The sequence below is a fragment of the Silurus meridionalis genome, chromosome 14 (assembly GCF_014805685.1).
Source record: "Silurus meridionalis isolate SWU-2019-XX chromosome 14, ASM1480568v1, whole genome shotgun sequence".
Lineage (NCBI taxonomy): Eukaryota > Metazoa > Chordata > Actinopteri > Siluriformes > Siluridae > Silurus > Silurus meridionalis.
The window spans coordinates 6,526,233-6,554,059 of NC_060897.1; the positions used below are offsets into that span (position 1 = coordinate 6,526,233).

Consider the following 27,827-nt stretch of genomic DNA (forward strand, 5'->3'; position numbering starts at 1 on the left):
TTTCCCAGCCTCGCTTTTTTATTGACAAACGTACACAACGTCCAAATCGCTTTCCATTGTAGAATTTTGACGTCGTAAATTCTTGCAGTGATTTCGCTCGGCCTGTAAAAGCTACGACATGAAGCAGCCAAATCAAGAAGGACACAACGGGAAACTATGAGCCGATTTGAACTTATTAGTAATGATTATTTGGAGTGTCCATCAACAAACATACAGCAATTTAGAAAACAAAACGGACACAAAGGCTAATAATGACTGTGTATCCATTGGGAAGAGAAATTTCCTGATCGTTCATGATTGATCAGTCGATGTCTTACCCCTTTATGATATAAAGATTACAAAGCTCAGATATGTTGTTTGTGAAAGGGGAAAAAGAAATGATGAAAAAAATAATCTTACTCATTAAATAAAACAATTAAATAAATGTAAACAGATATAAGTACATTTGTTTGTGGAAATAATAAAAGGAAAATCTTCATGTTTTTTCTTTTTCTTTCCCTTTGTAGAATTTTGCATCGAGTCCCTTTGCATGAGAAACAGAAAGAGGAAAAGAGAGATCTGTTCCGACTCAATAAGTACACAATATACAAAAGAACGAGAGAAAACATGGCAGTGAAATCAGACTGGAGCCAGAAATATTTTACACTGTATAGACGACTACTGTGTTTATATTACAGATTCCTCAACTCTTCTTTGGAACAAATACATTAGCTTATTTATCGAAAACAAACAAAATCAGACACGATGGAAATTTTAAATACAAGTTCGGTCTTGTTGCTGCTGCTCTGACTGGCGCTTCAGGAGGATGATTGTGGAGGAAGGCTGAGAAGGTGAAGGTGTTCAGTCTTCAAATGTCCCCTCCAGGATGCTGTCGAAGGTGAAGGGCATGAACTTGAAGCCCTGTCCTAAGTAGAATTTATTCTGAAACTCCACCCTAGACACACAGAGAGAGAGAGAAAGAGAGAGAGAGAGAGAAGAGAGAGAGAGAGAGAGAGAGAGAGAGAGAGAGAGAGAGAGAGAGAGAGAGAGAGAGAAAGAGAGATTAAAAGAGGATCAGAAAGAAAGCATGAGACAGTGAAATTCCATTTACAATCTCTCCAACAGAGGGAGACAGAGAGCCAATCTTGTCTCCATAAATAAATAGACAGAAAGAAAAAAGAAAAAGACAGACAGGTAGAACTTTATTCTCATAGCATAGCACAGTTACACAGCAAACCAATGCAGTTTAGCATTGACCAGAAATGCAAACAGAAGCAACTGTGTACTGTGTACTGACGTGCAGATAAATACGCAAATATAGCGTATATGTACAGCAAATGAATATAAAGGCTCTGGCAGTGGAAAAATATGCATAAGCTGTTGAAGTACAATAATAAATATTAAGTTTTACAAACTGCAGCCTGCTGAATATCGGTTCAAAGTTCTCTCATTACATGCAGTATCATTTTTAAGAAATAATTTAAAGAATACAAATACTGTGTGTGTGTGTGTGTGTGTGTGCACTTACCAGTGCAATCTGAGGGCATGCAGGAACGCAGACAGACCCTCCATTATCAGTAAGATGCACACAGTCAGTGTGGCGAAGAAAGCAAACAAGAAAATGAGGGCCAAGAACCCGGTAAAATTTCTAGAGTTGAGTCCGATGTGCATCACCATGGACCACAAGACCTCTGAAAGCTCTACACAATCAGACACACCGGAGAGAATAGACATTCAATTAAAAAAAAAGGGAATGCACCTTTCAAAGCAGCTACAGCGAAAGGGAAACGTGTGCACATGTGTGAGGGGGGTACTCACGTGCGTGGGCTAGACTCAGGGCCCACAGACGCAAGTAGGAGGCCGTGTTCGAGATGCAGCCTAAGCAGTACTCTATAGTGTGAATGGCCTGATGCACTGCTACATCTGTAAAATCAAACTAGACAAGAGAGAAGAGAAACAACAGAGGAAGAAAGAAGGGAAGAAGGGAGAGGAGTAAAAATTGAGAGAAAAATAAGAAACGGAAAGAAAGGAAAGAAGGAAAAATGGAAGTAGGAAGGATTAAAAATAATGAAAGTAAAGGGAAAGGAAAATTGTGGGGAGAGAGAGAGTAAGCGTGATGAATGAAGGAAGGAAGGAAGGAAGGAAGGAAGAAAAACAAGAAATAAGTAAAAGGGAAGGAAGCAAAAGGAAGGACAGAAGGAAGGAAGAAAGAAGAGAGAAAAGGAAGGTTAAGAAAAAGGGGATTAAGGAGAGAAATGAAGGAAGGAAGAAAAACAGAAAAGTAAAAAGATAAAAAAGAAGTAAGTAAGAAAGAGGTCAAAAGTGAGAGACAAAGAAAGACAGGAAGGACAGAAGGAAATAAGGAAAGGAAGGATGGAAGGACGTAAAGAAGGAAGTAAGGAAAGAAGCAAGGAAGGAAAGAAGGGTAGAAAGAAAACAGCAGGGAGAAAGGGAAGGAGGAAGAAAGGAACAAAAAAGAAAGATTGGGCAACAAAAAAAAGTATAATGGATTAAGAGGGAAAGGAAGGAAGTACGGCAGGAAGAAAGGAAGGAAGGAGGAAGGAAATAAGGAAGGAAGGAAGGAAGGAAGGAGAGAGGGAGATGGAGAGAAGAGCAGAGAGTTAGACAGACAGATCTGATCAGAGCAGTTAATGAATTCAGGAGAACAGCAGTATTCTGATTGGTACTGAATCACTGAGCAGATCATTGTACACAAGCAGCTCCATCACCAGTGTGTTCTGTTCACTTGATTGGTTTCATTTCAACCCTGATGGATTAAACTAAGAACTTAAAGAGTTCTACATCTACTGTAGTTACACAACCCCAATGGAGAAGCACCACCCGACACCAAAACACACACAGACACACAAAGGAATGGGATTGAAACAAATAAAGTGATGGTGTACGCAAAATTCTGCTCTTACCACTTCCTCTTCTGACTGCTTGAAGGAAATCGGACACACACACACACACACACACACACACACAGAGGATTAGAATAAGGTTTATAACAGTTTCAAGAAAGCAATAAGGAGAGATGAGGAAAATGGTCCACAGGCAGGTTTAAAACAAAAGGCCGAGAGTAAACAGAGGAAAAGTGCTGCCAAGATTGTGGCTGGTGGCAGCGAAGCGAACTGGAACAGTAAAGATTCACTCCAACAAACCGTTTTTAGACGAGCGAGTAAGCACGCGGCGATTCACATTCGAAATATCTGCTCGTGTAACCCTGCTGGCCGGGAGGCTGTTTTGTTTGCGAGACTGGTTGCTTGGAGACGCGGGAGCTAGTGGGCTAGCCCGCTTTAGTGCAGGGTTGGTATGCAGGACCCTCTCGGTGACGGGAATGCGCGGCAGCCGCCCACTGCTGACTACAGTGGCCACGCCGTGGGGATTAACTGGCCGTGCCGATCAGCAACCTTTACTGGAAACGACGATTTATGTCTGGTATCACATAGGACTGGAAAGGCAGAGCTCAGACTGACTACCGCCGTCAACAAGTAGTTGCTTAAGAAAGTATAAAAATATAAATAAAGTGTAATGAAGATGAGTCTCTAAGCACCGACACTGAATACTGCTGCAATGTAACAAATGGCATGGAGCGTTATTACGCGCGCGCGCACACACACACACACACACACACACACACACACACACACACACACACACACACACACACACACAAATATCCATGAGGAAAAATGAGTTCTTTGAGAGAGAAAAAAAAAAAAAAAAGTACAATTGGTTGGGGGAAAAAAGGGAGAGACAGAGTAAGAGAGAGAAGAAAAAGAGAATGAAACTAAGTTTGGATGAAAAAGAGTGAGAGAAAGAAAGAAAGAAAGAAAAAAAGAAAGAAAGGATGAAACTGATTGGATGTAAAAAAAGAAAAAGATACTGTATGTGACAGAGAGAAAGTGAAATGCAAAGAGACAGAAGATAAACAGATTGTGTGTGTGTGTGTGTGTGTGTGTGTGTGTGTGTGTGTGTGTGTGTGTCTAACCTCTGGCTCCTCCTCTAAGTTCTGCGAGCTGGTCATGCTGGATGATCTCAGCTTCATCGTCTGTAGGACCGTTGCTCACCCGAATCCCCCCGAAGTTCTGAGTGCCCTGAGGACAGAGGACACACCAGGCTTCATGTCGCTGCGTCGGTGCGAGTGACACGTATTTAAGTGTGTTCTTGCGAATAAGGCCTTACGAGGTGCTTCCTCCAGAGGTACTGTCTGCGCAGGATCAGTGTCTTCACTATGAGCATGCAAGGCACGCACAGAAGAGCAATGACCACCAGCAGACACTGGATCACCATCTAGAGAAACCAAAAAGAAAAAAGACCAAAAATGTGTAACAGAATGCGAGAAAATTAGACTGTAAATGGCTTCATGCAGAGAGGGAAGAAAGAGAAATGGAATGAGAATGAGACAAAGAGAGAAAGCAGGGAAGATGAACATAAAGGAAAGAGACAGATGGAAATCAAGAAAGATGGAAAAACAGAGGCTGCAAGCAAACTGGAAATGAGACAGAAAATAAGAGCACCATATTGTTTGGGACAGACTGAGACAGACGGCTAGACAAAGGATGGGAGACAGAAAAGAGAGGATGAGACTAGGACAAGCAAAGAGATATTATATATAAAGAATAAGAAAAGAGACAGGCATAAAATAATGAAGGGAATCAAAGAAGAATGAAAGGATGAAAGAATGAGAATTCGAGAGAGAGAGAGAGAGAGAGAGAGAGAGAGAGAGAGAGAGAGAGAGAGAGAGAGAGAGAAAATAAAGTGTAAGTAAAAAGATTGAGTGAAAGAGTGGGAGAATGCCCATGTACAGACACAAAAACAAAACAAAGATAGTACAGTGTGAAAATGGCGTGTGAGTGTGTGTGTGTGTGTGTGTGTGTGTGTGTGTGTGTGTGTGTGTGTGTGTGTGTGTGCACACACTACCTGTCCTCTGTATAGCGGTTTGATAGTGGGGTCGTTATAGTTGAAGAGACACATGTTGATGAACGAGATGAGGATGCTCGGCGCTTCCTTAGAGGTTGAGGCGTCGTATGCAGTCCACTTGTAGAAGATAAGCAGCACCAGGTAACCGAACAGGCTGCTCAAGAAGATAATCTCAGGAACGAAGCCCAGCCAGATGTTCAGAGGCTTCTTAAAATAGCTGCGCACATTCAAGGTCAATCAAGAGATCATTCATTCCCAGTTTAGATCATAAGAAAGTAAACATGCTTCTCCTCACAGTCTGGGCCGGCTTGGGGTCTAAAATTACATTTATTAACTACTCTGGAATCACAAGGATCACTTCACGAACAAATCAGGAAACGCTAGACCAGGGACGGATCTCCAGGGGTGGCAAGTACCACCATGAGAAAAAGCATTGTAATCCCAGTGTATTCACCATCATCCCTGGAATCCACAAAAACCATGCAAGGATGTTTGCTCCAGTGTTGCCACCCCTCATAATTCTCATGCCACCCTCTTGCCACCCCATAAGTAATTTTCTAGATCCACCCCTGAGCTAGACAGTAGCTAGACACTAAATGAATCTGTATTCAGCGAATCCTCATTCACTTTTTTTTTACTTAAAAACTGTCCATTTCTATATTCAACACAGTATTTTAGCAAAACACAAACCACATATGCGTATTTGAACACCTCAGTGCTGTCCGACATTTATGCAGTGCGTTTGCACAATGCTAAACTCATGCCTGTAATCTCGCTCTACTTCCAAGCTCACATTAACCTGACCGCTAAAACCAACAAAGCTGACCTTGGACATCACACAGGCCTTGGCTGACTGACTACAAAAGGTCAAAAAAGGGAAATTGTGACCTAAAGCACTGTAAATGGTGAAGTGAATGCAAACATACATGTGATTAAAGAGGCTGAGAATCACGCCGAAAAGCATGTGAGTAACTCCCAAGATTATAGACATCTTCATCTTATAGGAGTTCAGGAAGGTCAGCTTGTTGGTGGCCATGCTCCAGATCTGTGAAGGTGAAAAAATGTGCTTTAGCTGGAAGAAGACAGAACTTCAGACTAGTAGAAAGAAAAGGGCAGGAGTGATATCTGATACCGGGTCAATGCCGATGGGGTAGGGGCCGCCAAACACTCCTTGCACCGCGGGGTCCAACTGCATAAGCCTGTTCTCCTCTAGAATCTCAAACCTGCAGAGCGAAGGATTGTAATTAATTAATACGACTCCCACTCCCGTGTTTAAAGGGAACAAAACAAAAAAAGTATGTTTCTGAAGGCTTTCTGGTATGGGAAAAGCTAATGACTGTTGTAAAGCTGTGACCCCGGAGACTCACTTAAATATTTTTTTTTGTCCATACACAAAACCATGCCATTCCACTTTTCAATCAGTTTAGCTGCTAAACAAATGTCAATGAATAAAAATAAAAATAAACAAAAATGTGGGAGGTGGAAGCTTATTGCTTAAGGCATTGGACTTTGGTCAAATCCCAGCCGCACCAAGCTTCAATTCCTGGGCCCCTGAGCAAGGTCCTTATCCCCTATAGATGCTCAGTTGTATGAATGAGACACAAAGTAAGTTGCTCTGGATACTGCGGTAAATGTAAATAACGTCTTGCGGCGTTCTGCGCAATCAGTATCAGGGGTTTACATTATTTACATGCTCATATTATTGAGATATTCTAGTGACTTTTTTTAGTCTGAGTGAAGAACTCACGTCCAGTTGCCGGTCCCATTCTGGAACATGGGCCGTACACTCCAGCTGGAGCCGAAGACGTTGAAAGACTTGGAAAAGCAGTCATTGTAGATAATCCCGGTGTAGGTGGAGAAAATCCCCATCAGCAAAATAATATAACGGCCTGAAAACACCATGCTGAACATCTGGCAGGAAGAGAAAAAGACAAATAAACATGGCAACACTAAACATCCGAGCACAGCATTGTATTTTCACCAACCTGTGGCTTTAAGCATCAATCACTGTGACATTATCTGTTTCTGACACTTTTTTTCTTTTTAATAACCACTTCTGCTTTTGGTATCACAGTATGCATTAAAAAACTGCCTCAGTCGGACTGTAGGACGGTTTATCAGGGTCAGACTTTCGGGTGCTTACAGGTTTAGATAGTTTGTCTACTGTGTAATGACATTTTGTGACACTTTAACATCAGTTCTTTTTTTTCCCACCACTTTTCAGAGGAAAAATACAATATAATGATCACTTTTATTATACTTATTATTATATTATTATTATAATTTTTGCATGCCGAAACAGACAGTGACGAAAAAAAAAAGAAAAAGGATAAATGACATCATGAAAAAATATCATATATTCAAGTTTCTGCATTTGCCTCATTTTGACAGCAACTTTATACAAGCACATTTTCTCTTAAAAGTATTATATAACAGACCATTTTTTAAAACATAAATGGTCTGAAAGGTGATACCGCCTACAGTGGTTTGAGTTTAATTCATATTTTTTTTATTGACGTTAGTCTATTATCTTAATTATTCCATCCCTCTGATGACTCGAAGTTAAAAGGAATTATGACCTCAAAAACAGCGTTTAAATTTCTTTTGATCTCCTGCCAAAACTGGGTTCATTTTGGACACTCCCAAAAAATATGATAATGGTAGTGTCCCCTTTTCCTCACAAAGCCTCCAAATAGCACTATTTCCTTTGTAGCTTTTCTTTGTGAAATAAAAAAGCTGATAGATTTCCATTGTATGTTACAGATTTTTCCCCAATCATTATCTGATATATCAAGATTTCCCTCCATACACAGTTTGTCATTATCATATAGTGTTATCAGGTTCTGCTTGTAGAGCCATTGCATAGTTCAATACAAAAAAATGATGTTTCTCCAAAGCAGAAGATCGGTGTGATGAGAATAAAAGGCTGAAAGAAATGTTGTATAATGGATGTGCGTGTTATACCTCGCTATCATTCTTCTGGGCGCTAAGCCGACTCTCTCGCAGAACCAGATAAAGAGCGGCGCAGGTCATCAGTATGCCGTGGCCCATGTCCCCGAACATGACGGCAAACAGGAAGGGGAAGGTGATGATGGTGTAGGGAGCTGAACACAAACCAGCATAATCAGTTCATGTGAGTTTATAACGAGATAAGATGGCAGTACTATGCACCAGTATGGAAGAAAGTAGAAAGGCGATGGGGTACCAGGGTTTATTTCTCGGTAGCTGCCAATGCCGTATGCGTCCACAATGTTCTGGAAGCCAGAAGTAAATTTGTTTGTCTTGTTGTAGGTGGGTGGGGTCTGTGTGGTCTGCATCCTGTTCAGGATAGAGGGAACGGTGGAACCACTTTTCTCCTGAGGAGAAGAAAAACGGAGAAAATAGTGGATTTAAAACCTAAAAAAAAAATTGCAAGATGTAATAAACAAGATATATTTTTATATATACAATATAACAGTTATTTATCTCTCTCTCTCTCTTTTCATATCTCTCTTTCTCTCTCTCTCATATATATATATATATATATATATATATATATATATATATATATATATATATATATATAAAACACACACACATACACACAGTAATTCCCCGTTTATCACAGTGCAACCTAGCGTGTAATCAGGTAATCCGGGTGTAGCTGGTGTAGTGTGGCTTGACTCTATGGTGTCGAGTTTTCCTTCACCCGCTGACAGTAAAGTGTGAGAATCTCAATCCAGGCACACACACATTTACTCTAAGATATACACATGTATTAAATGCAGCACGACCAGACTCGCACGTCTTTGTTGGAGCCGAATGCTATGCGTAAATATTAATCTCCAAACTTGAGCCTGGCTTCAGACCTTCAGAGTATCTTAATCCTGTTGCCATTTTGGCCTAAATGTAATAGCTGTATTATACTCTGTTACAAAACCATGGAACTTGAATATTTAAAGTAACAGTTAGAAAGATAATGTTTGTACGCAAAAAAAAATTAAAAAGACAAAAAAAGGAAATCTTTAGGATTAGTAAGAAATCCATTTAAAGCTCATCCACAGATACTCCTACACAATCTGCTTTACAGCTGAAACACATCTTTGAGTTAAAAACATTCATAGGCCTTTAATTTGTCTTATTATAGTCTTACAGTTGCCCTTTTCAATGTCTCAATGTCAATCATTTGTTTAATATCGTAACGCACAAAGCATTTGTTTTTCATATATTCCCCCTATTGGGAAAAAGGGGGAATCAGGTTTGATCTCAGTGCACTCATGAGTCAACCTTAAAGCATGTGGGCATTCCTTTCTAACATCTAGCCCCTAGCCTACTCTGTAAGTGTGTGTGTGTGTGTGTGTGTGTGTAGTGCAGAATCTGAGAGTGTATTCACTAGGCATGAGCCATCCTATGTGATATTCCGACAAATATGTGTGTTTTAACTAAACTAAATGTGTGATTTAGTTTATTTTACATCGTAAAATTGAAGCAATTATCTCCATTATGTCTGCAATGACAAGATAGCTACGACAAAAGTTGGTGTGTGTTCTCACCGTGCCCCTCCGAAGAGCGAGCTGAATGGAGTCCAGGTCGGACAAGGGACACCAGATTTCAGCGATCAGACACTTCTGGGTGACATCAATGTTGCAAAGATTGAGCGTGTGGTAGATAGCCTTCATCTTCCTCACTTTGATGACCCATACGCGCAGGGTCTTCGCCGCGGCCTGGAGGACTCGCTGTCTATGATCCTCGGTCTGATTTAGCACCTAGAAAAATGGGTTACGGGAAAAACGGGTGAAGGTTTGCAGTCTAGAGACGCCACACCGTGTCTGCGCACATCCAAATTTTACGTGCTGTACACGCGGAGAGGAAATGAAAGAAAAAAAAACGGGATAATCAGCAGGGTTGAATATAAATGCAGATTGCTCCAGACAGAATAATGTTACATAATACAATGTAACATGTATATTGTGGCCCAGCTGACCTCCATGTCAAATCATGATGACAAGAGGAAAAGTCCAACAACAGTCTGTCCATAACCACATAAAGAGACATATTGTAGTAAAAGCACAATAAACCCAAATTTACACCTATGGGAAATTTTGAGACAACAATTATGCAGTGCTCAACATCAAATCCATCAAAACACTAGTCTTTTGGAAGAAAAGTGTTCATTTCTCCAGTATGCTTACAGACACCCTCAGAATCTATGCTAATTCACAGCAGGCAAAATTGCACTGCAATGCTTGTAGTGTATCCTATTTGAAGGGATAAAGAAATAAAAAATAAAATAAAATCACTCTGCGTCCTGCTATTAAACAATTTATTAATAGTGGTATTATTTGTGTGTTTGGAGAGGATGCAAAAGCCTCTTTTCATTGTCATATTTCTCACAGTCTGGTGTTTGCAATGTCCCATGATTTATAATCCCACTGTTGGTTTCACCCAAATGAGGATGGATTCCTCTTTAAATCTGGTTCCTCTCAAGGTTGTTCCTTTCCACGTTTGCCCCAGGCTTGCTCATCGGGGATAAATACACAAACTTAAATAAGTGAATTTTGTTCTATAATTTATTACATTCTGTAAAGCTCCTTTGAAACAATGTCCATTGTGAATACCGCTATTGAAAAAAAAGATTGAATTGAGTTTGTGGACACCGGACCATAAGGGTCTTCTGGGAAGATGGTCCACTAGATTTTGGAGTGTGCTTGCAGAGAGATAAATCAGGTAATGATGTTATGCTGACTACACCCTGGTTCTTCCCACTCTACAATTCATAAAGCATATTTTCATAGAGCTGGATTTGTGCACAGGGGTATTGTCATGCTGGAACTGGTTTGGGTCTCCTAGTTCAAGTGAAGGAAAAATGTCATGCTACACCATCCTGAGACATTCTATACAAATGTGTGCCTCCAACATACCAGTTTGGGAAATAACCAAACCATAGCTGTAAAAGTCAGGTGTCCTAATCCTTTTGTCGGGGATGCAACAACTGATTGATAATATCGCTAATAATCGTTCCTCCGTTCCATTGTCTTTTTATAGCATTTGTCTACTGCAACAGTTTACTTTTTCTGTATTTACTATATTACGTATTGAGCTACATTCAAATGCTTGTTTTTAATGTTTGCAATTAAATGTATGCGTCATTTCATTACTATACAAAATTTGATTAATTATATATTGTTAATCGCTTACATCATCGCAACTGAACAAAGTATCGGTGTATTCTTTTAAACAAAAATTCCCAAAACAATGTTGTATTATGATTTAGATTGATTTTTTTTAAGTATCAACTTACCATCTGCAATTATTCGTAAAAACAATACAAATATTGATTTACACAAATTGCTTCACCTTGCATACTCAAATGTGTTTTTTTGCTTGTTTGACAGAAAGAAACAACCTAAAATTAGTGAATTTGTTCAAGAGAGAAATCCTCCATGCACTCCTCAACAAACAGATGCCATCATGAGTATGTTGGTAACTGACATGCGGCCAATGCCAATGGTGAAAGGATTCAAAAAAATGATTAGCATTCTCAACCCAGGATACATTCTTCCATCAAAGACCCACTTCAAAACATTTTATGGAGATGAAATACAAGGAAGCATTAATACAGTTAAGTCTGCTATGAACACCACCAACAGCAGAATGGCTTTAACTGCTGCTATATGGGCAAGTGCTTCCACTGAGGCATACCTTGGCATTACATGCCATTACATTAAGAACGACAGGAAGATGATATGTCTGCCTTACCACCAAGCCACTCGAAGACAGACATACCTCAACCAACACTGCAGAATGGTTGGAAGAAGTAGCAGTCAAATTTAAAATCCCTTTTAAAAAAGTTACTGCAATCACACAACAATGGTGCAATGGTCAAGCTGCTGCAAAATTGAGGAAAAACATGGGTGGACCAGTACATGCTGTGCTGTTTACACCTTGCACATGGTAATTGATGCTGCTTTAAAGAACACAAGCATTGAAAGAGCTGTTGGAGCTGCAAGATGACTTGTGAAACAAGGGCAGGAATATGTCACAGTCTCCTCATTGCCTCCACTTGTGAAATGACTGTTGGTAAAAATGCTTTTGATTCAGCTTTAGTGAAGTCCTTCCAAGCCACAGCATTTGAGCAGCTTCAAAACAGATGGAAGCAACTTTTTGAACAGGTAAATAACCCTGAGATTCTCTCCTCTGCTCTGGACCCAAGGTTCAATACACTGAGATTTCTATCACCTGAGCAAATTATAACAGTGCAGGCTAACTTTCCAACTGAAACACTTGCATCAAGAAAGGAAATGCAGCAATAGTAACAGCAAACAACTACCTCAGCCATAAGTTCAAGTTCATTTCTACAGCGTTTTTTTTTTTTTCTTTTACACTGGACATTGTCTCAAAGCAGCTTTAAAGAACTTAAGAATTAAAGCGAATTGTGTGTTTATCCCTGATGATGAAGCCTGGGGTGAAAAACTCATTTAGATGTAATGAGGGAGAAACCTTGAGAGGATCCAGACTCAAAAGGTGAACCCATCCTCATTTGGGTGACATCAAGGGTCTGATTATAAATCTAAAATATAAAACACCAGAGAGTAAGAACTACATTGAGCACTGGCATGTGAGATTATGAGTAATGTTCTTTCTACAATCTTATACAGTCAGTTGACATTGTGGATCCATCACATCCATGTCAGAGCCTTTAAAAATTTACAGAGGTCCGATGCCAAACTCTACATGAAGTTGGATCCAAATGCCGCTGGTACGTCTCTAGATGGTTCGGGATGTTTGCATCCACTTCTTTGAACAGAGGTTATAACATCTTTGCTTGATTCAATCTTTGAGTCTGGATGCAGCATTGAGGAGACGAGCAGAGAGGGGAAAGCTTAGGAGAACCTCAACAAAAAAATCCTTTGGATTGGTGCAGAGATAATAAAGATAAATTCCCAGGAACCTCAACGCCACTCGAGCGTCTGTTTTCTGCTGCAGGTTACACAGCTTGCAAAAAAAACAAACAAAAAAAAAACGAGCCAGCCTCAACCCAGAGCATATTGACTTGCTGACATTTCTGCATTCCACTTGTAAATTTTGGAAAAGTGAAACAATTAACAACTTTGAACAGTTACACTTTTCCTGTTCTTGTGCATTCTGCCTCTGTACCAAACAGTAACATTCGCCGTTTGTTTATTATTTATAATTTTGATATTTCCACTAATTCTGCTACTTAATATCTTAATGTTTGTGTCCTAATTTCATAATGTGAATTTTATATGAGTACAACTTAATGCTTATTTTGTTTCCTTCTTTTTTTTATGATTATTTATGCACTTTATTTGATTTATATTTTCTATATTTAAAGTAGTTTTACTCTTTAAAAACTGTACAACTGTGTTATTTCAGGTTAAAATTAAAGATCGGCTAACTCAATAGGTGGCTTTTGCATTTTTGTTAAGTACATTTTTATACATAAATATCCTGAATTAGGGTTTTGTATAGTTATAATTAGCAAAACATCTCATTAAATGATTTTATTTAATCCGATTAATCACGAGAAGGAAAAAAAAACCCATCCGATTAATCGATGATCAAAATAATCAGTAGTTGCAGCCCTACAAAAGAGTATAACTAAGGGTCTCAATAAACTCTAAATAAACTCAATTATCAGTGTAAAGGCAAAAAGAATCCACCTCTAATTTAAGTTAAACAGTATTCAGACAGCTAGTATGCGAACCATCTTTCCCATGATTCACTGTGTCTACCGCAGCTCAGGGGCCATGTACGGCCGCATGCGCCTCTCTGGTTTTCTCATCAGAGATCACTTATGGACCTGGCCTGAGTCTGAATAAACAGCATAGCACACGCCGGGTCTATTTCGGGGAAACGCGTTCTCCCTATAGGTTCTGGCTGACAGAGAAAGTGGTGCGTATGAGAGCGAGGAGAATGTGAGATAGTTAAGAGAGAGATCGTGCCAGCAGATCAGCACATACCAGACGACTCTTAATTCCCCTAGCCTGCCTGTACCATGCTCGACACCCACTTCATACACTCGGCTCTCTGCGACATGAGCGATCAGACAAATTGTGTCAGCAAGAATCTTTAGGTTCGTTTCAGTTCACTCCCAAATCCATGATGCATATTAGAAGTAGGCATTAATAGCCTGGTGTGAGTCACTCGGACCGCGGCAAATGTGTGCGCTTGGCTATAGATAGCTTTCATTTATCTGCCTTTTGTTCAACTGTTCACACAAATAGATTTTAAAAACAGGGGTAATTTTCCATGTGGTGACATTTTCTGTAATCAGGAGTCTCCTCTGTCAGCACTTTGTAATGGTCAAAATTCAGTCATTAAAATATAGAGGTAAAACTGCATCATTAGGTTTTCTACCAAATGATAGTTTTCAAGATGTAGGGTTTTTTTTTGTTATTTAACATATTGTTTCTTATTGGGCTCGATAGAAAAAAAAAAAACAAGAAATCAAATGACTATTTAGAGCTGCTATAGCGTAAGTAATGAAGGGCAGCAAATTGTTTTACTGATAGCCAGATGCAACATCTCACATTTAAAAGCTCAGTGGTTAAGGCATTGGACAATGGATCAGTAGTTTAAATCCCACCACCACCAAGGTGCCACTTCTGGGCCCTTGAGCAAGGCCCTTAACCCTCACCTGCTCATTTGTAAGTCGCTCTGGTTAACGGCATCTGCCAAAATTCCATAAATGTAAATGTATAAAAAAAAATTTTAAACTACGGTTCCGACACATTTTTTAATTCCAAAATTCCATACTTTTCCAGACTCAAATATGCAGACGTCTGTAAAGATTTTTTGAAACCATATTTAACATCTGAAATAATGATTTTTAAATTCCATCTATAACATGAGTTTTGCTACAATCTCTTATGTATGTCAGAGCCAGAATCTCTGATGTTTTCCATGTCCTGTCGGGGGCGCTGTACTCTCACGGTGACTGCTAAATCACAATGTAACAGCTGTGCAGATCCAGTCTAGCGCCGATCTTTTGGCAGCGCTGAGACCCTGGAAAGTAAATAAAATGCAGGCGAAAATGACACAGATCGAAGTGTCTTACGCTTTGTTCATGTGCAGGACAGGGATGTAAGCGTTTTCAGACGTTTCGGCGTGGATGAGCAACTTTTGGGTAGGAACTCTGTAGTAAAATATGCAGTTTCGGGAAAATAATCAACTTCAACATTGATTAATTTCCAATAACTGCACACCCTATTGTGTTTAATTCCGTATTTATAAGATATACTGCTGCATAAAACAAATTTTTCTGCAAAAAGAGATTAGATTTTTTTTTTTTTATGAACTATATTTTGATCTCACATTTGACACCAAAAATCCACCGACGTTCCAGAGCACTTAGTCATTCAGAGGAACGTGTGTGGGTGTGTGTGGGTGTGTGTGGGTGTGTTTGGGTGTAAGTTAGTTGGTGAACGTGTGGAAGGATGAGCAAGGAACATAAGGGCCTGTTGGCAAGGTGGCGGTGTCCGTCTCACATCACGGTGTCTGGCAAATGTCTCTGCGTGGGTGTATATGAATTTGAGCAGGTGTGAGGGCGTATGCACCACAGTGGAAGTGTCTGACTGTAGCTATGGTCACTATGTGTGTGGGCAGCAGCAGACAGCACACACCCAGTGACATTAATCCTTCGATTTCCTAATACAAGTCAAGCAAAGAGTCGCAAACAAACTATTTCCTCTAACATGATTATACCATTATGAGTATTTTTCATACCCTGTAGCAAGTAGTTACTACTTTTTTTGTTTTTGCATAAGCTTTATTTGTAGCAATCCCATTTGTTACAGTTTTAGAATAAACCTATTCCCCTAATCCAGAGTTGCAGCAGTTTACTCCCGGTATGCAAATCTCCAGCAGTTATAATAACACTCTGGCACACTTCATTAAATAGCAAATACATTTCTGGTAGTAGCTGGTGAGAGAAAAAAACCTATGAAGCCTATGGAGCTCCATCTTGCATTCAAACAACAATAAAGAGACTTAACTAAAGTGCACACAAAACGTGTACACACACACTCACACTCTGTGCACTTGACTATTCTTAACACACACTTAAATGCTCATTTTAATTCATATACGTCCATGTCTATAGCACCACCCACATTACAACTGTTTACATGCTGTTTTGCACACATTTCAAACTGCCACCAACTGCTGCTATGCAGAAGTATATATGTTTACAACTAACCTCTTTTTCGGTTCTCTTATTTTTGCACCTTGTACTGTATAACAAATTATACAGAGTGTACACAGAACAGGCATAACATTATCTTGTTGATCCTCCTTTTGCTGCAAAACAGTCCTGACCTATCGAGCATCAACAGCATTAACTTCTTCAGCAATGTGAGCTACAGAAGCTTGTCTGTTGGATCGGACCACACTGACCAGCGTTCACGCCCCAAAGCCTCGGCCGCTCATGACCCTGTCGCCGGTTCACCACTGTTCCTTCCTTGGACCACTTTTGATAGATACTGACCACTGCAGACTGGGAACATCCCACAAGAGCTGCAGTTTTGGAGATGCTCTGACCCAGTCGTCTAGACGTCGCAATTTTGCAAAACTCACTCAAATCCTTACGCTTGCCCATTTTTCCTGTTTCCAACAAGTCAAGCATGTGAAATTGTGTTTTATGCAAATCTAACCTGGTCTCATAAGCATACTAGGCCCCTGATTCCACTTGCAAAACTAAAATCGGGTTAATTGTGGGGCCACAAAGCCTGGATCATTGTACCGATCCACGTCAGCTCGCCAGTCAGATGAGCCCCGAAGTGTCTAATCGATCGGATTGATTTCTTGTCTTTCATTTGCACATTCTGTCTCTGTAACTAGACCATTGTGGGGAACATTTTAGTCTAGACACTGCGTAAGCTTTTCGGGTTTGGACTTGGTTTAAGAGTGCTGTAAGCTGATGCAAATGTTCTCAGCAGGGTATGACCATGAATGGAAAGCTCTTTCATACAGGAAGGCTAATGTAAACTGACATAAAAAGGGCAGGCAGCTGTGTGTCAACACTCAGCACCCACCATGGAAACAACAAACAAAGGCTGGGATCTGAATTTGCACGCACACAAACCCCCCACTAAAAAAAAAAAAAAGACAGTTCGAAATAGATTACGTATAGACAAAAGAATAAATATTTTTTAAACAATCACTAGACAACTTGATGAGCATGAGAGCTGTGGGCACTGACCCTCCGTAACTGGGTGATGCCGCTTCTAGTAGTTTCTTATGTTTTTAGAATGCTCATTTTAGGTGTTTACTATAACGAATTGTTTATTTTTCTTTAATCTTGATCAATGGATCGGCTGCTTAGTGATCCTGGAAAATCAGAATTTAATGATTTAGTAACAAATACCCTTTGTTACACACATTTGGCCAAATTCAGTTGATTGGCGGGTTTTCATTCGGATTTAGAATCAACCTTCCAATTTCAAATCTTTATAATTAGCGTGAATATATTTATATATTGATATATTGCGTTTGTTCTCCAGAGTAATTGCAGTATTAATAACGCTGATGCATGTGTGCACATGTTCAATCTCTCTCACCATTTGGAGGTCATCAATACGAGTGTTGACTCCTGCTGCCATTTCCTTTCTCTCTTGCGGAGTTTCAGGGCAGGGATACAGCGTAGCCCGAAACCTATAGATTAGAACCGAGACTCTTATCAGCTCCTCTACAGGCAACTACCAACAATATACCATTCATTGGAAAGAGAAGCTGTTACCCTTCACAGATCTTCTTCACCCGGTTCTTTAGCTGATCTCCCTGGAAGAAGATGATAAACACTGACTTGTGCACGTGGTCACCCTGTAAAAACCGGAAATGGCGGTCAGTGGCATTTCGACGGCCCAAATACCGGCCTGGCTGTTTCACGTCCAGACTGAGTGTTAATATGCTGCTCTATATTTGATCACTGGTATGGCACTGACTGTAGCAGGGTCCTCCAAACGGTCCTCGATGTCCGCTTGGCGCAGGAACACGTTGCCTCGACAGACTCTCCACAACATCCTCTCGAATGTGGGAATCCTCTCTCGGCCGATCACGCCTGCCACGAAGCTGCGCGAATGTAAGAATGTAATGAAGGAAATGTAATTAGAATGCAATTAGTGAGAAATACTGAATGACTGCATGTTAGGAAATATCAAAGCGCCTATGTAATCAAATTTAAAAGTCAAAGTGAACTTGAATCTCAGTCAGTCAGGCAGCAAGGTACAAAGCAGAAGGAAATTGCATTTCTTCAGAGGCTCCGATATGCAGATGTAACATATATAACAGTCAGCAGCCAAGACAGGTAACACATAGACAGCACAGAAAAAAATACACAGATAACATAATAGACACACACAAAACAAAAAAGGCATGTCAGTAGTAAGGCTTACTGCAAGTGGCAGGAATTTTAACTATGATGCTGATGAGAACGAATAAATAGCACATGACTAGTCTGGTTAATGCATTAGACAAGACTGAAAAAGTATACGGTTCAGCCGTTACAGTCGGGAGAGGTCAGTTAGTGTTTACAGTATTGTCAGAGTCAGCTGAGTTGCCCGAGGGTAGTTTTGCACCACATATTACAATAGCATTTTTTCAAAGGGGGTGTTAAAACAGGCTGAGAAAACAGAGAATAATGACATTCTCTGTACCGAAGTGGTCTCTTGCTCAGTCCTGCTATCACTGGAAATCTTTGGCATGATATCTGACCATGTACACTGTAACACTTCCTTAAAAAAAGTGCTGCCACTTTTTCACCACCATATTCACACTGATAAATTTACAGCAAAAGACTTTTAAAAATGCTCATAAACTATTTTTACACCTGAAAACTATTACTGCATCTTTATAGGGTCATACCATATTAAAAATAGGATTCATTACACAGAACCACACCTTGCAATTCTTAATACGTTTTAATTACTTTTCTTTCTATAATTGAATTCTTTTGATCGTTGCATTCTGTAATCCTCCTGTAGTCTTTATGTAGGACAGAAAAATGAATACTACCCGTTTAGTAGGTCAAAACCAGATACACTACATTGCCAAAAGTTTGCGGACACCTGCTCAGTATGGTATGTGCTTTTTGAGCATCGCATTCCACATTTAGTCTCAATTTGCTCCTATAATTTTCTCGCTCTTCTGGGAAGATGTTCCACTAGATTTTGGAGTCTGCTTGTGGACATTTGTGTTCATCAGCCACAAGAGTGTTTGTAAAGGAGGTACTGATGTAGGGGAGGTGAGGAGACCTGGGGTGCAGTCAGCATTCTACTTTATCCCAAATGTGTTCAGTAGGGATGAGATCTATAGCAGGTCACTCAAGATCTTCCTCTCCAAACCATGGCAACCATATCTTTATGGAGCTCACTTTGTGCACAGGGGCATTGCCATGCTGGAAGAGATTTGGGTTTTCAATTTCAAATAAACGCAAAGTTATATTATACCGTATTCAAAGAAGTCCTATACAACTGTGTGCCTCCAGCTTTCTGAAAGCAGTTTGGAGAAGAACCAAATATAGCAGGAAAGGTCAGTTGTCCCAAAATGTTTGTCGTAATAATGTATATGGGGTAAGAAATTATGAACAGTTCAGACGATGCCTACAGAGAGAGAGATAGAGATCTCACCCAAGCCTGAGAGGAGCTCGGACAATCTCGTTCGGGTCCAGAAGAATGGATGATTCCTCCAGTAGAGCAGGGTCCTCCATCTATAACATAGAGGGGGACATGACAAAGGATCACATGCAGGCAGAGATATTTTAACAACTAAGTATCTCTTATGTTTCCAATATTTGGGAGGATATCAGCCCTGTCATTCATAATGACATTTTTTACTATAAAATGTACACATGCCATGTTAATAAGCTGTAACCAGATGTAAACAAGTAACCAAACATTCACCCAGCAGAAGCAAATTGCAAAAAAAAAAACGCATCAAAGTTCAACTGCAAAATTAGGTTAAATGAATTTGGGTCAACAATCGTAATGATATTAAAGAGCAATAATAAATATACAAAAATGAAAAAAGTAAAAATAAAAGAGAAAAATTTGCATTTTTATTGCTGAAACTGCATACAAGAATATCTGTGAAAACTAAACCCATTTAGTGCAAACAGTCCCTGTCCAGAGCGTCTTGGGTTTTAGCGGGTGGTGCGTCAGTAATAAATGTCCGTGGGAAACGCAGTGCTCCGTCTTTAGTTAAATGGACTAAACGGATTTTTGTAATCGAATTACAGCCTTTTCAGGATTATTTGATGCATGCTATTTATATAAGTATAGAATAACACTTTAGGGTGAATGGTTATGCGAGAGAAAAAAAATCAAGTATCCTGATATTAATACCTTTATAATTTATATCTTTATAACTTGCAATATACACAAAAATGCAATATGCCATGCTTTTTGTTTAGAGTTCATTTAAAATATTTTTTTCATTAAAAATTATTTTTAAAAAATGCAGCTTTTTAAGTTACTGAGCTGCAGAAAAGGACCAAAGGCTTTCCAAAGAGTTTCCTTCTGGAAAAAAACTAATATACGGCTTTATCATTAAGGAGTCCTAACCAATTTCATTTATAATCATCGTATAATTATCTGCACACAGTCCCTGTCCATATGTTTCAGTAGAATGTATTAGAACATGCATTGATCTTGTTAGAAAAAATTCACAGCACTGACATGTGAAGGATTTAAACAGAATAAACAGTGTGTGTTTTTTTTTTTAAAGCACTGAATACCTCATCGAAGAACTGCTGAGTACGCCTGAGGATGTGCTTGAGCTCGGTCAGCTCCAGAAAGTTCTTCTTCAGGGCTTCCTGGTTGGTGTTGATCTCCTTCAGCTCGATCTCTAGCTTTTCAAACGTGGCCTGAAGGAAGATTTTTCCGTATCTTGAGCATGGATGCAGATTAGACACTGAGATTCATGGCTAAGACTTCCTCTGGGCATGCACCCTATTTACTTAACAAATTTAACCAATCTTAAAAAATCTGTTATAAATGACTGTTTTGTTTTGTTTTTAAACAGTGATTGCAATGCATCTGAGAAATTCTTGGGAAGTCTGTGGGTAAAGGAACAATCCCAAATCAATGTCATGCAAAGTACAGCAGAACAAACCCAGTGCATGAGCAGGTTTCTGCTGTTGTCGGTCATTTTTAAGTGGTTTGTTATTCGGGTTTCATTTAGAGAAACAGGAATAAATGCAAAGAACTTTGCACTGAAATGCAGAGTCACATGCTGAGGTAACAGGTCTCCTCTAAACATGTTGAGGCATTTGTTAATGCTGTGTGATATTTGCTTTGAAAAGGCTGCCAGTACACTTTAAATTAGCGTGTAATGCATTTCACCCTCTGACACTAATCATAAAAATGCTTCAGAAATGGACCGTCCAGTCTAATCAATACCTCCAAATCAATCATGTCTCGAGGAAAAGGGACCTCCGGGTTCTCTCCTGTGTCCACGATGGGTATATTGGCCTTCTTTATCTCCTTCTCGACAAACCCTGTGGGAGACGGAAGGTAAGAGTAGGAATGAAGATACGGGTGAAAGGCAGAGACAGAGAGGGAATTGAAAGTACAAAATGTCACTTCAAGCTCATATAACGCATGCCCATAATGACTAACTCAGTTTTCGGTCCATCTCTTCACAACGACGCACTTCGTTCACGAATTTCCTCTGGAAGACGTTCACATCGGGGTTCAGCTGTGGTGGAGACACACGCACACAAAAAAAAGTCAGCATAGGCTACATTAACCAAATGCTCTTAAGCAGAGTGACTCACAGTTATCATAATATACAACTCGGTAGTTTAGGGTTAAGAGCCTGTTTAAGTGCCCAGGAATTGCAGATTGGTGGTGCTGGGATTTTAACTTAACCTTTTGGTCAAAGGTCCAACATCTTAACAAATAAGCAACCAATCTAGTTAAATCTTTAAGGCTGCATATCCAGTACATCACAAAAGTGAGTACACCCCTCACATTTCAGCAACCATTTTAGTATATCTTCAAGAGAGGACCGTACACAATCTTGTATTATAGCAGTGCTATGACATTCTGAAGCAGAACCTGAATCCCTCCCTTCTAAAACTGGGCCGAACGGCAGTTTTCCAACATAATAACGACCCCAAACACACCACCAAGATGACAACTGCCTTGCTGAGGAAGCTGAAGGTGATGGAGTGCCCAAGTATGTCTCCAGACCTGAACCATTTTGAGCACCTGTGAGGCATCCTCAAGCGGAAGGTGGAGAAGAGCCACGTGTCTAACATCCAGCAGCTCCATGATGTCATTATGGAGGAGTGTAACAGGATCCCAACAACAACCTGTGCAGCTCTGGTGAATTCCATGCACAGGGGGATTAAGGGAGTGCTGGATAACAATGATGCACACACAGTTTTGACATGTTCACTTAAGGTGTACTCACTTTTGTTGCCAGTTATTTAGACAGTAATGGCTGTATGGTGAGTTATTTTCAGGAGACAGTAAATCTATACTGCTGTACAAGCTGCACATTCACTACTCCAAAATATATTCAAGTTTCATTTCTACAGTATCGTCCCTTGAGAACATATAACAAAATGGTTGCTGAAATGTGAGGGGTGTACTCACATTTGTGAGATTGTGAGATTTGTGCATCCTAAACCACCTGTAACAGTTGTGGCAAATCACCAGACGTCCAATTGGTGTGGGGAATGTCTTGTACTGTTTCACTCCTAAACCGATTAACTTAAGTCTACCACTGTGACGAAGAATTCTCCGGAATATTACGTAAGGTTATTAATCTGTCCCGCTGTAATTAAAGTCTTTTTTTTTACTAAAGCTCTTTATGCCTAAATGACTGATTAAATCTACAGCTATGCAACATTCATGGAATTCAGCATACCTTGTATAGCAGGTATTCCTATATCGTTTATTATCAACAAAAGCTTAGACAGGCCTCTGGTTAATTATTCAGCCTGTACCTGCTGTGCTGTTATACATTTAATGGTCATTTAACACCAGCAGTCATATAACTGTGTTGTTTCTGCACCACTGCATCACCACATGATGTAGGATACAACAGTAAGCATAAGTGAACCAGCAGTGTGCAAAAAGCAGCACAAAAGAAAGCAATATTGTATACCAGAGCACTGACTGGTCTCAAGGTGTTGATTCATTTCCGTAACCGCCAACTTCAATAAGCTCAAACTAAATCCACTTTGAATGCTTTTCCATTCCTACAGTAACAGTTCATTTTCAAAGATTAAAATTGGCATTCTTGCTCCGTGTTACGTAAAAAAAACAAAAACATACAATGCTGGATGTATTGAATTTATTTTGGATTTATGGAAAGAGTTTTCAGTGGCATGCTTTTAGATTTCTCACTAATATTACAAGTCAATAGAAAAACAAAACAAAGAAAGTAAGAATTAAAGAATCTGGTAAAGGAAAGAGTGTTTATAGCTGCTGTAACATAAGTGATAATAAAATATCATGTCTCTAGAACAATATTAAATTGAACTGCTAAAACGTGTGACCGTACTCGCCTGTAACCAATTAATCAACCTATTGTTTTTAATAATGGATACTGGATTAAAAACAAAAAACAAATCTAACTCTCCATGTAAAATATTATTAACTTTATTATTAAAAAAAAAACAGCACTGAATCATGAAAATGTGAAATAAATATGAATATATTAATTATAGTAATAAATATAATTCTATAAATAATAAATTAGAATTAACAAATATATATAGCGCTCTATGGAAAAACTATTGGTGTGGATTTTTGCCGATAGACGATGGTTCCAGCAAACAACTATCGGTGCCGATTGATTGGCAAAACCGATCAACTCTAATTCTTAATTTGTGAAAATTGTAATTGTAGGCAGATTTGTGTGGTCTAAGAGGAATAAACTATTTCAGGTTACTTTGAAGTAATTTATATAGTATCTGCCCCACTATTGATCATTATAACAGCTAATACAAAGCTGCTGTGTTTTGTTCCTGACGTGATGTTTGATGTGTGTCATGCGTTACCGTGATGGCACACAGTTCTGTATTTACCTATAAGCTGTTTATAAAGGGCTATTTTTTTTTTACACTATTGTATGGTGGAAACTGGTCACAGAATCAAAACAAAGTTAGACTTCTGACATCAGATAAACATTAATTTCTTGTCCACATCCGGTACGCGCGTGCCTCGGTGCGTGTACTCACGTCTCTGAACTGCACCATGCCGATCTCGCCAAGCTCGCTGACACAGCAGTAGGCAGACTCAGACTGCAGGAAGAGCTGGGCCAGAGTCATCTCCTGGCTGCGGAACAGCTCCCCCATGGTGCTACGCTAGCGTTCACACCACCACCACCGGTAGAAAACACCTGAGAGTGGGAAAAAGTTGCAAGTTAAATTATAAAACAAGTGAAACAGGGTGGAGAAAAAACTTTCGAAAAACAGCACACCTAAAGATCTAAACTGTGTACAAGTGTACGGAGTGAAACGCACATTATCAACACTGAGCTTCGTGGCTTTACAGAAGGGAAGGAAGGGAGGGACAGAGGGAGGGCGTGAGTAAACGAGTGCCTGACACCACAGAACAAACTGAAAAACAGCAAGTTAACACTTCCACTCACTTAACATCCTGCCCAAACATAAAATACAACATTTATGCCCAGTACCCAAACACTCATCGTGCCTATTTACATTATTCTTCCCTCCATATACACCGCCATGTTCCTGTCTGCCATGTGTCATTCTTTTTACATAACTGCTTCCTTACTTAATAACGAGATCTCATCTCAGACAAAACAGTGAGCAGAGCAAAAGCTGTGATTATTTTTAATACTCCTCTAAACAAACAGGTTTTTGGCTTTGTTATCTGTAGGTCTTAAAAATCTCACTAAAGCCTGCTGCAGAGCAAATCCTGAGTTATTGATGTGACATTCGAGCTTGTCAAGCGTCTTACTGTGTGCACAAGCTGAGCATCACTGTGAAAGCATAGGCATAAGATCATGTGACCTTTGAGAAGACAGCCATACATATTTTATATATACATATATAGAGATGGATGGGTAGACAGACAGAGACAGACAGACAGACAGACAGACAAATAGATAGTAATGCAGTTAGAAGAAAAATAATCAGCAAAAGGGTGTCTCCCCTGGCCTTGTATATTCCTATAACAGCACACCTCTGGTAGCTCAGTGGTTAAGATGTTAGACTTATCAGAGGATTGAGTTCAAATCCCAGCACCACCAAGATGCTACAAGATGCTACCTTAAGCAAGGCCCCGGACCCTCCACTGCTCAGTCATTTAGTATGTGACAGGACACGGTTGTGAGGAACAAATAACAGAATCAGAACGATTTTACAAAGAGGCACTGAACATTTATCCTAAATAAAAAGCTTAAAGCAGCACCCCACAACCTTTTTGCACCACGGACCCATTTTTCCATGGACTAAACACAACACTGTTACTATTATACATATTGAATGATTTTTACATATACAATGAAAATGTAACTCAACCCCCCATAATACAGAATGGTGAAAAAATGTGACTGAAACAAGTGCGGGGACACTGGCATAACTGGAAGTGGTCATCTTTCCAAATATGCAAAACTCAATAAAATAGAACTGAAATAAAATCTGAAAAGCTCATCTTTCTTTGCGGCCTGGTATCAGCCTGCAGCCTGGTGGTTGGGGATTCCTGGCATAGAGTATGAACCTAGGCTTAATTCATAACATTAAGGCTGGATGGCATGAACATACATTTCTTATTAACATCTGGTATGGCTATTTGCTTTCTGGTCAGCGCTTCTCAAAATGAAGTCTGGAAATCTCAAGCGTTCTAAAACACGGATGTGATATTCTTTAGCTTTTAATCAGATTAAGAAACCAGTCATACTTTTAATAAAAAGTATGACTGATTATGATTTTATTCTAACAGTTAAAAAGGCTGCAAAATGTTTAAGAACCCGGATCGAGTGCTGTGGTTCTTACAGTGAGTCACAGCCAAGGACCAAAGTCATTTACATAAGGGAAAGCACCCTTACAAAAGGTGTTATATTTGTTTATATAAAAGCTGGCATAGCGTCCTTGGCTTTCAGTGTAGTACAAAATAGCGCCATGATTATTGTATTATCAGGCAAACACCATATGGACAAAAGTTTTACCCCAACATTAAAACTGTGACCACAAAGTTGAAAGCACACAACTGTAGAGCATGTCATTTTATGCAGTACCATTACATTTTCCCTCCACTTGATCTAGGAGACCCAGACCTGTTCCAGCATGACAATGTCCCTGTGCAGAATGCGAGCTCCATGAAGATATAGTGTACACAGGTCAGAGTGGAAGATCTTGACTGGCCTGCTGTAGAGCTCTGAAATCAACCCTACTGAACACGTTTGGGATGAAATCTTCCCATGAGAATGAAGGTTATTATAACGGCAAATGGCGATTTATTGTAGAATGGGATGTTCAGAAAGCACATATATATCTAATAGAAGAGTGTCCACAAACTTTCAGAGGAGCATTTACACACACATCCTATAGCACAAATGATTTTTAAATCTGTTTGGAAACTTTTTTCCACCTTCATCTGAAGATCTTATACTGGGTTATGTAATGTGATTTAGTCCCATCTTACAGTTCATATATATATTTTTTATCATTTTATTAGATTGATTCGATTTTAGAAATGAGTTTATTAGAGGAACAGCGCATGTAGGATGTTTCGGAGACAAGGTGAGGGAGGCGAGATTGAGATGGTTTGGACATGTGCAGAGGAGGGACATGGGGTATATCAGTAGGAGAGTGCTGAGGATGGAGCCACCAGGAGGGAGGAAAAGAGGAAGTCCAAGGAGGAGGTTTATGGAGGTGGTGAGGGAAGACATGCAGGTAGTTGGGTTGAAAGAGGCAGATATAGAGGACAGGTGGGTATGGAGACGGATGATCAACCCCTAATGGGACAAGCCGAAAGAAGAAGAAAATTCGATTGATTAGATTGACCAAAGACGATGTATTCAACTCGCTGTCTATTTAAAACATGCGTATAATTAATCTCATCTCATCAAGAAAGCACATATGAATCTTATAGTCAGGTGTCCACAAACATCTCAACATAATTTATAGATTTGCTTAGGGTATTGGAAATATTTTATAGGTTTATCTGGTTGTGAGGAAAGAAAAAAAACATCTGTTTTTGTTTAAGACATGATGTCCAGCTTGGGACAGTGTCCACAACAGGATTAACAACAGAGATGGTCCAGAGTCACGTGATCTCCTCCAGCCATTTCTTTTCGCCTTTAACTGATGGATTATGTATGAGATGGTTTCTGATAGTCGAGTGGAAAACTGGACGTGTTGTTGCATAATTCAGTGTCGAGGCAAAGCTTCAGCTGTTTAATACCTGATAGAAATTATAAATTAATTCTGCATTTACTTTAGCATTAGCTAGCTAGGCAATTTAATTAGCCGGCTAACAAGCTAGCAACATCAATGACCAGAGCAACAGGTTGCTCCGAGTTACTTCCTCGACTTATTCGGCTCATTTTCGAAATACAACATATATTATAATAACATTTTAGCTCATGAAATGGTATATAGGGTTGATATAAATCTATTAATTTTTATAAGAAAACTCTGGGTTAGCGTCTTGCTAACATCTCATCCCGGACAGGTTGCAAATGCAGCGAAAAGTTACATACATCTCTTTTTTGTTATTTTCAATAAAAAATGGCGACCGTGTTCATTTAATTCGGTACGTAATACAGATATTACAAGAGGTTTTTACTCACAACTCAGTAATATAAGGTGAGAGTCCCTGTGCGGTCCCTGTCCCGCAGCTTGTCTCCTCTCAGTGTGATCAGCTGATCAGCCGCTGACGTCACGGCCAAGCCTCGCGCGGGTCACGTGACCCAGGTGAGCGCCGCCATTGTGGCACAGG

At 39.7% G+C, this 27,827-nt stretch overlaps 1 protein-coding gene across 1 annotated transcript; it reads right to left on the bottom strand.

The window, feature by feature from the left end:
- Positions 1-27,827, bottom strand: atp6v0a1a (ATPase H+ transporting V0 subunit a1a). The gene is given in 23 exon segments (XM_046865937.1): positions 1-934; positions 1,508-1,679; positions 1,798-1,915; positions 2,904-2,921; positions 3,974-4,001; positions 4,003-4,079; positions 4,168-4,275; positions 4,906-5,122; positions 5,832-5,950; positions 6,038-6,128; positions 6,653-6,816; positions 7,870-8,009; positions 8,111-8,261; positions 9,438-9,650; positions 17,466-17,559; positions 17,645-17,727; positions 17,850-17,976; positions 19,533-19,612; positions 20,639-20,767; positions 21,303-21,400; positions 21,522-21,600; positions 24,098-24,258; positions 27,679-27,827. Coding segments are annotated over 22 exon segments (2,517 nt in total). The 5' UTR covers positions 24,215-24,258; positions 27,679-27,827; the 3' UTR covers positions 1-840.